At 39.3% G+C, this 16,991-nt stretch overlaps 1 protein-coding gene across 8 annotated transcripts in view; it reads left to right on the top strand.

The window, feature by feature from the left end:
• The window catches only part of LOC110973392 (secretin receptor-like), a 78,439-nt gene that overhangs the window by 48,150 nt on the left and 13,298 nt on the right, over positions 1-16,991 (top strand). For all 8 annotated transcript variants that reach the window (XM_087148026.1, XM_087148024.1, XM_087148029.1 and 5 more), the window contains one exon: positions 7,198-7,294. In XM_087148026.1, coding sequence (XP_087004152.1) covers positions 7,198-7,294 — 97 coding nt within the window. The remainder of the gene's footprint in view (positions 1-7,197; positions 7,295-16,991) is intronic.

The raw sequence follows: 16,991 nt of genomic DNA, 5'->3' as shown, positions 1-16,991 counted from the left end.
ATTTGGCGACTGGCGCCTTTATGGAATTTCATGTGGGTAGCCGGAGGACCGCAGAGTGCGGAAACCCGGATTGAGACCTAGTGTATTTGGCACTGAAGCACTGTTGCTTGCTGGCGATTTCATCTGTTGAAAGAAGGGAAGGTGGACAAGGAACTTAACAATTTCATATTGGTTCTCAATCACTAATCTGGTGTCTGGTATCATTACCTACCTTGTGATTGAGCCATCGTTGATAGCTATGCTCACAGGTTTAACTGTCTGTAGACATTAACATTGTTTTAACAAGGGAAGAAACAATGCTAGCGAAGTTTGACGCTAAGATCAGGACATTTATTATCACTGATACCGCATAGGTTGAGATACCTTTATTATTATTTCTGACATTTTTCCAGGGTATAACTCATTCACCAAAAGGTGGTCTTCCATAAGGTCCTGACATAGCATTATTAAAATTATTAGTTAAAAATAGAATATCCAAGCGATACAATCAAACAAGTTAGTTAAATATATAAAAATATACGCAGGTGTTCAGGCATTAAAAAGAAATCATAATAAAATAAACCAAAAGCACTAAAATTGGTTAAAGGGGGAAATAGTAAAAGACAAAATAAATAAAACTATGAAGTACTAACGTAAGTCGGGGGAAACTGTAAATCAGCAAGAAAATAAACATGTAAATACACAATCATAAACTAAAATATATAATAATATCAAATAAAGAACTACGATAAAAGCAAAGCATTTGTAGAAAACATGCAATAACAACATTGCATAAAAACTACATAAAAGATTCTTTAAGAGAAAACTGAAAACTTTTCTTAATTCTACTTGTACTTAATTACAGCCGTTAATTGGTAAAATCAGTACTCACCTTAAAGGAATGCATTGAAAGAATCAGAAAGTGACAAAATCATAACGGTTATTGCCCCATTCGACTTTTGTTTTTACTTATTGAAAAAATTGGTTTGCACAGGGGTGGACGCTGAATTGTGCTGATAGAGAACAAATAATGTGTACGACCAGCACATTTTGCAAAGTATTGGGAGTGTTCATGAATTATTTTGTAGGTCATTATTTTTGTGTGCCATTTAGGTGTAAATAAGTAATTTTTAAAATTACCAGCACCTCGTTTCTGATGTACTATTGTTGCCACATGCCCAGGTTTTAATGAAAATGAAATTGTAAACGCTGTCGTACGTTTGTGTTACATTCACAGTATAAACAACACGTAGCATAAAGACGTTCTGTTTATTCGTGAATAGAACATTTCAAATGAGTTTCGGAGTTTTTATTACCAGTGGATTTACAGTGTAGACATTATTGATGTAGTAGGCCTATAAGCCTACCAATGGCGAATCTGGAATACTCCCATTGCTTGTTGATGTCACGCAAGAATTACCATTTCAGTATCACATTGCTTGATCATAGTACTCAACCTATTTCCCTATTTTTGTTGGAGTTATGTGTTTTTTGTTTAAATGCTTTATGTTCACACTTTAAACTACATGTAATTCCAAATTCAGAAAGCTATTCCTAAAATAGTTCTAAAAATGACCCATATGTCTCGTGTGTGTAGGCTGCTATTTAAAGAAAAATATCGAAAAATAACAGAGATCAAAACAGCCTATAGTTCACATTCACTATCAGTTCCTGTTGCCCTTATGAAATTGTTCAATTTATCTGGCAGGCCCCCTGTGATTATAAGCCCGAGCCTCTACTTCTGGAGAGTCGGCAAAATCAAATTAAGAGGGACGACACCCATGTTTGAAATTCTGACTTACCTGCTCCGGTAGACCTATTCCTTCTTCGAATTCTCTAGTGCCAAGGTGAAGTCAAACACCAACATTGAAATGTATTTTGGTTGTTTTGGTCTAAAAAATGAATTTCAGAAGAGGTAATCCATCGAAATCGAGTTATTGCGCCCGAAGACGAATTGTTGCTTGAACATGACAATTCCTTTCGGTAGAAAGACGATGCCATGAATAACATAATGCATTGATTCAAGCAGGTGGCGCCTTAATGTAATTGTTTTATATTAAATCTTGCGTCTTTGATTCAGTGAGTTCTAAAATCGGACCTGGTAATCTGATATTATTCTCAAGAGAGATTTCGATGCCAAAAATCTTTGACGTTTTAAAAGACCTATATCGGGAAGACAAGCCTTCAGCAAAATGATTTGTCGGTAAAACTCAATTCAGTGATAACATAGACCTCTCTTTGGATTTTTTCCATTTGGGTTAAATAGACTATCATCTCTGTTAGAGCCAATAATTGAGGTCAATCACTTTAACTGAAGCATGGTGCAGACACGGTAGCAGTCATTTCCACGGTATAAAATAATCGGTGGAGAGAATAAAAACGAAATATATTCATTGGTAAAAGTGATGTAGGAAGGGTAATTTTTTGGGAACCATCTTGGTCAGGAGCACGGTTTGGTCTTTTTTTCCGCGTAGGTTTCGCGTAGGAAGATTCTTTATGCCTTTATTTACGTACAGAGAACGTTCATGGCAAGAAGAGTAAATATAAGTGTTTACTTAGCACATATTTGGGGTTTTACATACACTTTTCCTCTATTAGCAGGGACTCGACACTCTTGAATAACTACTAAAAATTTACGACGTAATTATAAACAGCAGTACGGTCGCCAATCTCAAGAATTGTTGCAATGTATGCGAGGTTGATTTAGCCGCGGTAATCAATCACAGAGGAAACAAGATTCTACCAGTTTCTCTAATTATTGGTTCGATGTCAATGAAAGAACAGATTTACAGGGGTGGAATGAGGACCTTGATAGTGTATATGTACCAGACCATGTCAATTAGTGATGACCGTGTGTGGTGTTCGGAGTCATTCTCACATCGTATCCCTCTACAACTTGACGTTCTTTGCATTCCTCGTTGTTTGACTGATAATGGGCAGTGTTCGTCCGCGTTAATTGGTCTGCTGATGCGTGTCTGGAATCCGTGACGCGTGACAGCCATCATCTTTTGCTGTAGCGACATATACTTGAGCTATGCATGATATGGCAGTCGGCACCGAAGGCAGTTAACAGGTGCACCTTTGATATCATGAGCGATATGTTGGCTGTCAGCCCTTAGGCACTATTTCCTTGCTTTGATCCGCCCATATGACACTTTTCCTGTTGAGAACAAACCGTCTTTAATCGTTCCAATGGGGTTGTCATTTAAAAAATGTTCTATTTAGATAATATCATTGGATAAGTGTCGACCCTCCCCAATTCATTTTCTCTACACACTTAACAGGTTGAATATTGTACAACCGTTGTCGTGTTAGTTTATAATATTCCGCAAGGTATTCTAAAACTACTTCCTGTCTTACATACGAGTATCTTTAACTTCGACTTCATGCGGACTGGTGCTTTGAATCGGCATCTGTTTTCAAACTCTAATCTTTCTGACAATTTCTCGGAATTCTTTTTACCATTTCAAGGCTTCTGCCGTACCTGACTGCAGAAATTGGATACATAAAATGAACAAGTGAGTTAAATTCAGTATACTGTATAGCCACATGCGCTATCATTTTTGTGATAGTCACAAAGCCTGTTTTTATTGATCGTCCCTAGCGTTTCCCGGGCGTTCATACAATCGTCACGGTTTTGCCCCTTTTTTCTTTCCTGGTCATGCCGGGAACAAAACGCTGAAGCAGACGCGAGGGATGAAATCGAAATGAATGAAATGCCAGGACACAGTTTAAATGAGAAGGTATAGCTCCGGGAGGGGGGTGGGGTGCTGTGGGTTGTTTGTGCTTTCCCCCACGCCTCCATATCGGCAAAGGCCAGTTGTCTCAATTACATCCCATTGAGTCCAGCCACCTTTTCTTTTCGTGAGTACACGTGAAATATATCATCTTATCCTTGTTCCATAGAGGGTTCCTTGGGTTGCTGGCGGCAGAATTACCTGACCAGTTTCACGGCGCAGAGTACACCGTCTCGAAAATGTAAATACGGCGAAGAATCTCTGTGTTCAAACGATCAGGTTATTCATCTTTTTTTTCTAAAAGCTGTACGTTTTCAAGTCAGCTTGAAGTGCGGGGGGGGCTTTGTTGCTGTATCAGTTGACTTTGTGCAAGTGTAATTCATGTCATGTACTAAACAAAATCGAAACAGACACTAAAAATTCCGATACACACAAAGTGCCGAATTGCAATTTGATTTACAGTGAATTGGTCTAAGTTCAACTCGGCACCTTCCATTTTCCTTGTCGACTATCATTCTCTCATATTAGATGTAAATATTCCATCCTCGTTCCCCAAGGAACACCACACGTACCCACGCATGCTATATCAGTGATATCCGTCTAAAATGGTACGTGCATTCCAGATTTTTTAATCAGAATTAATTTACAACGTTAATGTGGTAAATTGAGGCACTTCACGGAATGCCCATTTTTCACTAGGGACCTGAACTGCGTGAAAGATCAATACCGTTAATACAGTTTGTTAGCGCAGTTAGAATAATTTCTTCACACATGGAATGGAACATTTAATATGTCAGCGAAGAAAATTAGTATTTTAATTGCACAAATGTGAAAAACCTAACTTTTTATACAACGCCTGAATTACTGCTTAAAATGTGCCGGCATAATTCAAATACGTCTCTACTTCAATGAATCCCTATATACCTATGACTTCAGACTTTTCTTGCGACATAATTCAAATACGTCTCTACTTCAATGAATCCCTATATATACCTATGACTTCAGACTTTTCTTGCGACATAATTCAAATACGTCTCTACTTCAATGAATCCCTATATACCTATGACTTCAGACTTTTCTTGCGACATAATTCAAATACGTCTCTACTTCAATGAATCCCTATATACCTATGACTTCAGACTTTTCTTGCGACATAATTCAAATACGTCTCTACTTCAATGAATCCCTATATACCTATGACTTCAGACTTTTCTTGTGACCATATGTTAGAATGTTCCATATACAATGGACTAGAGTGTACCGTTTTTGGCAGGCACACCTTTACAGTGAACTGAGACAAAGGGTCAGGCGTTGCACAAGGATTATCATTCTTCTGCGTTTTTGAAGGTTTTTTTTTCAGTTAGTAAACGAAGGAGATCTGCAGAATGTCGTTCGTACGAATTAGTGTTTTAAACCGAACCTCATGAGTCCCTGTTTTGAACTTCTCATTTTATTGGTTTACTTAAAACTCTCCATGTATAAGTGGGTCATTTGTAAGTGTGTACTTGTTTACTGAATTACAAAAGATATTCAAAGTCCGTGTTTCGAGGTTAACAAGTTAAAGCGCTCTATTTTCCCAAATGTGTTCGTTGTCTGTTTGACTGAAATGGCTGCCATGGTACGCATATCATGTTTAGTAGAAAAGCTAGGGTTGGTGTCTTAGATACATGGGTAGTTAGGGCAATGGAACACATTTTTTAGTTAGCGTGGTATATATATGATATTTACAATGGGTAAATGTTAATTATTTTGAAGGGTCTTGTCAAACTTGAAATGGATATTAGAACATATTTACTTTGGTTGGGAAACTTTGTTGCCAACGTAAGCAAAGGGGGACAGCGACAGAACAGATATTTGTAAAGAAATCCTGGCATACTTATATATACAACTCTTAATATGTGTCCGAGGTGTTTTCAGAGAGGAATTAATAATAATTGGCTGTTCTAAGCACTCCTACCGTGGCACTCTAAAGCAGAATAACATGTACTAGCTTAGATAAGCTGCTTAACATTGCATTTGAATTTACTTGATGGTGTAAATTCTTTGCTCATGTCATGTTATTAGCTTGAAAATATTTCGAATGTTATTTTGTAAGTTCATTATCCTGACGGAAAGACACATCCACTCTTCAACTCGTGTCATTTCCCCTGCGGTAATTTTAATGAGTACATGTATTGATAGACGGAATCGACTCCCCTCTTTAGGGAAGAGTTGCTGGCGAGTAATGATGTCTGTGCCGTCATTAATTAAGGATAGAAACGAGACTCGTAAAAACGGAAGGCAGAATCTAGACGACGAGTGTTCCCATATTTCCAATTGATCTGCTCGGAATGAGAATCGCTGAACATAAAAGAAAGGAACACTTGATTTGCCACCAGCAAGCAATTAATAAACAAGCCTTCCAGTTCCCAAGTTTAACAATTAACTTGCAATCTTGACGAGTCGATGAAAACATCCTTAAGGCTCAAACATTTACCTCATCTTAAAACGCTGTCTGATTTTGCCTGAACACCAGCAGATGACATCAGCTGGCGGATAAACGAACTTCCTGAGTAGACATCATTTGTCGAGTTGATAATTAAGTCGAGTCGATAACCAGTCCTTTTTACTTCATGTCTTTTATTAATCTGTTGCATTACATGGGCCTGCTGACTACATCCTTTCTTCAATTTATTTTAAGCTTCTCTTCTTTGATTTTTTGTTTTCCCTTCAAGCGCGCAATTCACGGTATTGCAGAATACTTTGGTTTAGAGAGTGATATTAAACTATGCCCTTCGCCGTCACTTGTGGCTCCTCCGACACCCCTTGAAGACGAAAGATTTCCAAAATAAATAAGACATCAGTCCTCAAGCCTTGCTCGAAATCTATAGCTTAAAACTGCGTTATCGGAACAGCATTCAGTTCTCTTGGGCAATTGATATACCATTTCCAATCAGTACGACCTCCCCTAGGATCAAATTTTGATCGACCTGTGGGTATTCTATTCGTTCTGGGTTGACAAAATCTTTAAAGATAAAATTTGTTGAAAGTATTTAAGAAGGATAGGAGAAAGACGTTGTGAGGTGGAATATAATACACTGACTTTTAGTAACCGACTTCCTCTGAAATCTGATTTCTTTCCCCGATGAGAGAAAAAGTTCCAAGTGCGTCTATTTTGCAGCTATTCCTTTCGGTTTGTAAGCAGGTTTGCAGCTATTCCTTTCGGTTAGTAAATTTGGTAACGAGTTTCCTTCCAAAATAAGCTGACTGCTGTGAACTGTTCCTAAGAAGGCAACAGGATGATGTCCTTTTGAATTACCATATATCTTAATAGTTACAGTTTCTTAAGTTTGGATGTCAAATCTGTCTTGATGGTAAAATTAAGGGTATGAATGAAATCAAAACTAAATTCAGACAAAATTGCGTCATTAGAATGCTAAATCCACTGTCGTTGTAACACGTCATGTGAAGATTTGAAAAATTATTTTTCTTTTATTTCCAGATGGGTAAAAAATATGAGGAAGAGCAACTCGATCCTTCCTCAAAGGAAATGGAGATTTGTAGGAACTTCACTGTCCCATCCCCGATGCCTAACGATGGTAAGTTATGACTCCAAACTAATCAGATGTGTAATACACAGGCTTTCGGTGGAGTGTCACTTCTGCAATGAGTAGAAATCTCTCAGTGTAATGCACAAACTAGAGAGGGCGCTTCACGCTGACAGCTTGGACCAACAAAGGGCAATATTACATTTCACCGGTTTGCATGCAATGCACTATTCATCCGATGGAAAGAAGACCAGGGCATGGGAGATTTCCCCATCGGAGAGAACAAAGTAAGATGGCTCCTAGCGGGTCAAACTTGCCTCTAAACAAGAGGAAATAGCGTAAAGAAATAACCTAACCTAAAGTTTACAAAGCCTGAAGCCGCGTCAACAGATAAGTTGTCTCTCGTTCAGGTCTATGAGTTTTCTGGGATCATAACAATCAAAGTTTCCAGCTCGAACGTTTCACAAAGCCATTGAAATGTAATATTTATATTATGTTGCTGTGGATGTGAAGTTTGTTGATTTCCTGAAGGAGGTCCTGGGGCGCCATAAATGTCATCTTGTCACTTGGTGTTATTGCATGTGGAGGGATCCTCAGGCACGAGTGTCCTTTTTAAGTCGTTTCTTGTAGTGAATGGCTATTGTTTATTTCTTTACACCAGGGAGTGTGCGCTAAGGCTTGAACCTTCGTGATCTTCTATTGACGTCGCGTTCACTTGTTTTTGCTAAAGCGTATGGGTGACTCGCTTTGAGTACACAGATTTGTTCTGTAATACGTACATGTACCATTGTGATATTCCTGTTCATTATTTTGCTGTAAGTAAAATTGTGGCCGTGTAATTAAGTTACCCGTTCAGCTGTAATTCCTTGTGACGCACAGGAGAATGAGGTCGCAGCTGGTATGCACTCATGCAGACTACCTCTCTGTGATTGCTTGTGTTCCTTAGAGAATTCAATTTACGAAACAACTCTCTTTGCACGGATGGGATACAAAAGAGTTCGAACGAAAGTTAAGTAATAATGAGACTGGCAGCAGTTGCATTGGTCACTCGAAACAGAAATGCTATTATCATGAAATGGATAGGCTGAACTGAAAATAACACGGAGGTTTGAAAATGAACCTCATAATCCGGCCATGATGTGAGAGGTTGACCTCATTCCTAAATCCGAATCAAATATCATCCAGATTCAAGTCCTTCACATTTTGTTTGGAGAAAACCTCATACGCAGGACATCAGACAATGTAGTGTTGAGCGCGTAAAGTTGAAACCAAACAAGCTTGTTTAACGCTAGACTTCCCATACCCTGATGTGTGTACCAGGCCTACTTTTTTTTCTATATCCATCGTTAATTGTCCTTATATTTTCCATTGATTTACGGAGTATGGATCTATCTGCACACAGTTCCGGTTCCCAAAGGTCACACCTGGCTAGCCAATGAAGTACCTTCTTCCCAGGGCCAATAAGCTGCCCGAGGTACAGCGCTGCGACTCCTTGTTGTCCTTATTTCATTAACTCAATTAAGGGGTCGTACACAAGAAACACGCCCCTGGGTTGGGTATCGATCCGGGTAGGTTGCAGGTATATGTAATGGAAATCATCTGCAAATTGTTATTCCCCGGTTCTTAAACGAAAAGAAGAGATTCCGATGTCAGTTTGTTCCGCAAGATCGGGTTAGTTTTTGACGCTTCTGTCGGAATACACTGGGTATTTATTCCACGTATCAATTAGTCTGGCTACCTTTCCTTTTAAGAGTATCCTGTAAATATATTTGAAAAAAGAACCATCACCTGTGCTCTATAAGACTCATTTTTCCTTTGGGTTTTAGGTTTTTGCACTATATAATTCTTACCAAGAACCAGCATTTCCGACAGTTTCATGACGTACATTTGGTTTACCGTGGCCGAAACAGGTTACAAATTCTCTGTTGGTTTTGTTGTCGATATTTATAACGGTGTTCACATTGACTTCCATTAGAAAGTAAGGAACCTGGAATGTAGTCCTGAGATTTCTTTACTCGTGATCTTTGCTCTGATTGACTAACAAGACGCTCTCTTTACACTTCAATCGAAGCCTTCTTCGTTGTGCAATTTGTTCCGGTGGTATTTGGTTCCTAGTCTCCCTGATCCTCAGGTCTTGGGATAATTGTTTGATTGGTTTCAAATTGTCGCGACCCATGTTGGCTGAGGATAGTTGAATTACGCAATAATCTCCAGTTGGGACGACCGGAAATGGGTTTGGTTAGACCGGAAAAAGCGTCACCAGAGCCGCCACGTGAAATTAGAGTAAGCCCCTCAATCAATCGTCGACTCGGTCTTTAAGAAGGGTGGTGGGCCCTCGAGCATTTTGGCGCAGTGATGGTGCACAGTAATTCACTGCACTTTCAAACAGTTTATCGTAATGTGATCAACAAATACAGAGGTGTTGCACAGATTTGATTTTCCTCGGCATATTGGACTTGATTCTTGTTTTGTCATCTCTGACGGACAGTTCATTAAAACCGTTTGGTATAAATACAGAATTATAAGCATCAAATTACTTGGTCGCCTTGGTCGCTTGCATGTGCTGCAGTAATGATTTTTTTCTCGTTGAAATCCAATGATGTATTGACTTTGTGAATGAAAAATTTTCATCACATCACCTTAACAAGAATATCAAGAATTGCAAGTTCGGAGAGTCAGAATTCAGAATTGTATTTACGCTCAGCCTTTATTTGATTTGTACTCAACACATCCATAACATCGAATACTATCCAGTCATAACCGAACCTCTTAATGATTGATTATTATATTAGTTCAGAATACATACGTGTATATCCTTAAGTATTTGTTTTTCGACCACAGGAGAAACTGTTTTTTAGTCATTATGCTTTAAATATTTAGAAGCTTCGCTTGCAACATGTCAATATCAGACTAGCAAATGAATGTCACCCAAAATAGCAAATAAATTTGGGACATCTCGTAACAGTCTAATTTTGGAATCTCTGTTTATAGCATGACAACATATACAATTGAAATGAAGCCTCTGTAGGCACTATCGCCTAGTTGTCATCGGTGACGTTTCGCTCAATAGTGAGCTTAATTTACTAATATGCGTACCGGCGTCTCATTGAAATCACATTATCTCATACTACATTCTGATTAGTCGTCCCCCTGTTGAGCTGAAGAGGATACTAAAAATACTTTGGGTTGATTATAAATCAGGCTTACCAAAGTGCGACCTGGGGACATTATGGTGAGGGGAACTGCCAAGAGGGTTTTTTATCAGGTGTACAAAAACTACACAAACAGACAGAAAACGAGAAATTTCGGCCGAATGGGAACTCACATGCGTCATTAAGAGTCATGTGTAATCTGTGCTCTTATTTGAAAAAAGAAAAGAATCCAAATGGAACTTTTATGTCTTCATCAATGCATTGTTGGCAATGCCTTAGGCTATAGCTTTAGACTCGTTCGAAAAGACGAGTCGTAAGCGCATGTCGCGCGTTGGCCGTATAACACACATGCATGTATGAGAAGTAGGAAGCTGGTGGTTTAGAGGGCTGGTGCAAGTCAGCGAAGCCGTAGTCGTAGCCAAGTGATTTGTACACAGCCTTAAACTTATGGCATCCGTGCACTTTGATGTCGGAGATCTAATGGTCGTTTAACGTTACCACAGTAATAATGGCTTTCAATACCATATCAGACTCAACTGGATGCGGATGGTGTCTTTACGCGCGCGTTTATGGAAGATGCCTACAGCCATGTTTCGTACTCGTTATTACAGGTTGCAGTCCAAACGATCTGAAGCAGTTTAATTCTAATTTCCTGATTTGTATCCCATGGGGTACACGTCGTAAATACCTGAGTATCGGAAATGCACACATATCTTGTTCAGAGCGCTTGGTTTTCTCCGAAGAAAAGATCCCTACGGAAATCTGTCTTAAGAGCAACATTGAGAGAAAGAAGAAGTTTCTTTCCTTACCGTTTGCTTGGTATTGTATTTTTTGTGTTAAACATAGTGATGTGAATATCCTTTAAATCAGTCATTGTCATCATTGCCACATTTTAATCCACCAAAGGCATTCCAAAACTAAACATGTTTAGCAAGAAATCAGAAAATGAAATTGTGGCATTCAAGCCACGGACGAGTAGGTGGAAGGAGCACACAGAGCAAGTCCATCGTGTGACCTGTTTACGACATATCCTGATGATATCTTCTAACGAAGATGATTATAGTCAACTAGTGTGGGGGGGAAGTGACGATAGCCATGTCATTACGTCCAAAACATCCCGTGTGAGCGAACATAAAGAACCCAGCTTACCGCACATTCCGAATTGCCCGCTCTAACACGAATCCAGTGTTTACTGTCTCACCAGAAAGTACATACTGTCTGAATTAATCGAATTGATGCTGTCCAGTCGTGAGACTGACAGTCTGCAATGTTGAAATACATGTTCTTGTATTAATTTTGGGAGGTTTTATAGGAAACCGACTGGTATTTTGAAAAGCACCCCAAGTCTACTCTAGTGTGTATGTGAGTCTTAAACTAACGCTATAGCACGTCATGTTGCTTCGTACTGCAGCATTTGATACCCTTGGGGGTTTTGTCAAGAAGTGTGTAAATTAGAGAGGGGGAAGGCACCTGGACTTTTTGCGTGTGCGTCTCCCATTTGGTGTAGACGTCGAGATTCAGTGTGGGTAGGGCGGGGCACGCGTGATCTGTTTCTACCTCCATGTTTACAGTGGCTGTACTAACAAAAGCTGTTTCCAGAACGCATTGTCAGTAGCATGATTGATTAAATTGTTACCTGTCTGCGAATTGTCTTGCAACATCTTGTATTTAGGACATAAAGTGTAGCAGCTGCTTCATTTTAATTCAATGTGGACACCCGATGTTCACGCATCCTGTTCAAGAAACAGGGGGAATTTGAAAAGCCTGTTTAAAATTTTGCCGCACTTGAACCATTCTAAAACCTAAAAAATGGAATTAATAGTATACATTTCTCCGCAGCGCTCGCTCATTCGTTTCACTTCGTGTCCTGGAAATTATAAATCCCCGAAGCACTTCATTTTAACCCCAAGGACTGCCCCCATCTTATCAACCTATTTCCCCAAAGTATACATTGACCTCACTCGTCTTTTGCAGTTCCCATAGCGCCAAAATGCTCCGTCTCTTTTCTGCCTTGCATGTTGCGTCGAAGCGTTGTAAATCACCCTTCATCGCTGCTTATTACACTTTTATGTATCTCCGTGGAGCCAACTCCTAATTGCCTCCCAAGCAATTGAATTCCCACACACTCATTATTGTTCGAATTCCAGTGACTCATCTTACGAACTATAAAGTATTGCCCAGTCATGACACACGGTGTAACATGACCCTCATTAACGAAGAACTCTAGTATGCACAGTTCCCTGTAAGGTTCAGTGAAGCAACATAGCACATAAAAAGGATTCCCAAACAACCAGCACATATTTTCCTCCGTCATAAACTTATCCTTGTGCTAATAACAGAGATAGTTATATCATGGTTATATATACAACAGGAAATACAGGTGGCCAGTTTGTAGGAACAATCTGTGGTAAGAGACGTGATAACAAGTAAATCTGTTGTATCATGTCAAAATGGGGAGTTTCTTGATGTTTCTATGAACATAATTATACCATAACGTGGCAAACATGTAAAGCGATTGTGATGGCTATGTGATTCTATGTAGCACCCCTACCACATGTCCAACGTTGACTTTAAAACCAGGGAGTTAAAGGTGTGTTTTGACCGTCAACATTCCCTTGGCTATCATTTGTTAGCCGGGAAATGAAGACCTAGGCCAACGCTGCACTGCCGACTCAAGTTCGGTTTGTTGTAAGTTGCAACAGGGTTTTATTTTGTTTGTAGCGTTGGGCTGTAGATCGAAGGATACTGTTGTTGTTGTTATTAGGCCAAGTCTCATCAAGATTGATTTGTGAAATCTCTCTCTCTCTCTCTCTCTCTCTCTCTCTCTCTCTCTCTCTCTCTCTCTCTCTCTCTCTCTCTCTCTCTCTCTCTCTCTCTCTCTCTCTCTCTCTGATCCCGCTCCACTGTGCATCCAGAAATCTGGCTTCAGGCAGTCGGAAAAGGCTTCAGTTTCAGTTAAAAATGTTTATACGTCCAGCAGCAATTGCCTTACTTTACTTGATGAGATCGCAAATTAAAATTAAGTAATACTGAAAGATTATTTAAACCTCCAATTACCAAACTTAAATTTCGTGAAACTCAGTCGCTTCAATAAATCAGCTTTGTTCATTTTTGTTAATTTCTCTATCCACGGTACGGACGAATTCATACTAAAAGATTCCATTTTCTTAAGTTTACACAGTGGAGCGAAAATTGAATTGTGCCAAGCCTGGCGGCACATGTTGTGACACGGAGGAGACCAGGTAAAATGAAATGACGGCGGGATGTTTTCGCATGCGTTTAGCGTGAAATGTGGTGTTCCATGCATCGAGGGGCCTTAGAGGTGATCGCACTGTATAGTTATAAAATGAAGCTGTTAGATCAAGCACACAGTGAAAGAGTACATGAACGAAACTCCGTAGTCATCTTGTGAAGATTAAAGAATAAATGCATAAGAATAAGTATGGTGCTTGAATAAAAGACAACTGTGGCTGCTTCTGATGATGAAAGCCTGTTCGGAATTCAACAACAACAAAAAATTGAAACACAGTATGCATATTTATTTTGGTGCATTTCGAAGAGATGGCCTCATTAACGATGAAACAATTAAGAAAAATGAGCCTCGAACTTATTACAGTTGTTAGCCAAGTAACTTTTATGATTAGACAGACGTTCGTCGTTTTAATTTGCACATGGATAGCAAGTGTCCTGATTTGATTTCAGTTGGTATATATGGGGCGTTCTCAATGAATCAGAGAACAAGAGCCCCCCCCCCTGCATGGCCAAAAATTCAGTGGTTTCCCAGTGGAACATGTTTTTACCCTCTCCTCGGATCTTCGGCGAGACTGAAGCACTGGGTGCGCGCTGTCATGTATCTTGTGTTTCTTTCTCCTGCAGCATTCTCTCCATCAGAAATCGATTAGCCGTCTCTATTTTTGGGTTAAGGTCAGCAGAACGTGCCGATCCGCCGATGCGTTGAGCAGCCCTGCTGTATGCTCAGCTGTAGCTAAAGTCCAGGCGTTGCTCCATTAATGCCGAAAAGTCCCTAATTGAGCAAGGGGAAAGAGCTGTGACAGAAGCCGGCACGGTAGGTAAGCCGGGACTCGTTCAAATAGGGAAAGCACGAGGACCAAACAGTAAGAAATGGCTTTTGGCTTTCAATAAAACTAAAAACCAGGTTGACTGAGTGGTCTCAGGATGCTGGAGTGTGTTTATGGAAACGATATGCAACTTGGCCAGAAAGGGGTGCCGAGTGGATTGTTATTAGGAAATACATGTACTGAAAAATTCTTCTTTTCGACTTGGTACGAGTGGTACCATGCTTGAAATAGTTACTGAAATGCCTCCATGGTTTGTACGGCACTACGGCAAAGGAGTTTACAAGAAAGATTGTATTTCCCAATTGTTCATTAATACAGTAACACAGCAGCATATTATCTGATACTCCCCAGAAGCCGAAATCATTTTGGAATGTCCAGAATGTCGATGATAAGAACTTTTCTCATTGTTAACGACGAGTGCCTGCCAGACATTATGCTGTCACATTTTGTCCATCAAGACAACCATTAGATTGAAATAATAGAAGACCTAACGGCTCTCGAGAAGAAGTTGCATCAAGTACTGAAAGCTGATTGAAGTTCGCATCTCTTTTACATATGGAAACCGTGTTTTGGCTAGACTGAGTGGAACCATTGATATAAAAGCCAGCAAGCAGTAATGGTTTTCATTCACTTACCGCTTTGATTGACCACGCCTATTAACACTCTATTCCATTTTGGAGCTAAAGATAGATCAAGGGCTTCTGGTGAACTACCGGTACTGAATGTCAATGCTTGCTTGTTCTCTCGATAGCAGTCTCCTGTTGGGGCATTTATAAGGAACCGTTTTTCTTAGCGTTGAAAATTCATTTGTCGGGAACAAATGAAACCCAGCTTTAATGGATTGTTCCGTTTGCCTTTTTTGTGGCGGACTGCAGCTCATGGCGGCCAATTTTTAGACGGCCGCTCATTTGCCATTTTTCTTTCTAATTGAATGATACAAAATGAAAATAAATTGTGTACGACCATTTAATGTTTGTGAAATAGATTATGAGCCACTTTTTCCTATACATTACCAGCGATCAAGACAGTTGATGTTTGTTTTAAAAAGGGTAAAGACACTACCCTTGTGTGATGTAAATAATTTGCATTTTTGGAAGAAAATAATGAATTATCTTGAAAAACTATTATAGGTTTTCCTGGCCTATTTCGGAAAATGTGTAAATAAATTAGTAACAGCAGCATTCGTTTCGAGCGAAAGAGAACGAATATTCAAAACCCCGTTTCTATTTAACAAATACAAATTTTATTTCAAGGAGGGTGCATCCAATCGTGAGTCAGCTTTCAATTTCCTGATATTGCACTGGTTTAGTTTAATTGACATTCATTTTTGCGAGAAATTGAATGCACGTCTGCAATCCTTCATTCATCTTAATTTGAACTCGATCTATATCACACAATGTGCGAAAACGAAACCAGGTTTCAAGTCGTTTTTAAAATCTACGCTCGAAATTTCATTTTACAAATTAGATCGCGCATTTTCCGAAATTAGGCCGGGAAACTATAGTTACTTAGTCTATGAAGACTATGTTGACTTTGGTGCTGCATTGTCAAAACACCTTATTGAAATTTCGATTTCGAATCATTCACGTAGTTGTTACAAATTCACCAACGACAAGATGACATCTTTGTAAAATTAGCGAGATATATAATATTAGTCATTTAAAAATGGAAAATCTTGCCGAAATTTTCCATATGCAGTTTCCAGTTTCATCATGGGGATATTTCGGTTATTTCCATTTGATGTAATTAAGTTTATCCTCGTGCATTTCATGTGTCATAACAACCCCGTCAATATATTTGCGATCTTTCTCTGTGGGCAATGACTATGGCCTAAAACTATGCTCATTCTTTCGCGCGTGCATTGGAGAATTATCAATGGTGTATCATTGGTTTGATAAAATCTCTTGTTAGGGTTCGAGGTTGAGTTCCTTCCAAGACATTAAACCAACTGTTAATCCATCAAAACAACCTAGACGAACGGCATAAGCCAACAACGCCTCTTGGTCATTTATGCCCGCCAATGAGACCATATTTTCCGCCCAAAGGCATTTTAATGAACCAATATAGCTTCAAACATCGTTGTCACGATCGCCGCCCACTTTTTCTGTCTGGTACACGACCCACATTTCTTGAAGGTTTCGTTTAATACCGTCTGATTGCTTGCAGTTAATAATACATGAAAGCATTATCCTGGATGAAAACTACATTTGCAATGCTCATTTGGACAACATTGACTTTCAAATTTTATCCTCAGTGCGTTTACGTAAGCATGTCGTGTGTACCCTCAGGGAATCGAATAAAATTTGGATGTGTCTACGGCATCAAGTGAGTCAATTTGGATACTTTGACAAGAATAATATCAGAACTAGCCATTCTATTTACATTATATACGTAAAAATAGCGATATCGATATTTGTTTAAGCGTTCAGCGAAGCTTTTGAATCCATCCATCTGTGGTTCCAACTTCAAAAGCACGACAGCATGATCATCATAAAAAGCCCCAACAGCACATTTGGT

This window comes from Acanthaster planci, linkage group LG17, assembly GCF_054643075.1.
Source record: "Acanthaster planci isolate LZ-2023a linkage group LG17, COTS_SCS, whole genome shotgun sequence".
Classification (NCBI taxonomy): Eukaryota; Metazoa; Echinodermata; class Asteroidea; order Valvatida; family Acanthasteridae; genus Acanthaster; species Acanthaster planci.
The sequence above is the reverse complement of the archived record's forward strand: the minus strand, read 5'-3'. Positions and strand labels throughout refer to the sequence as shown.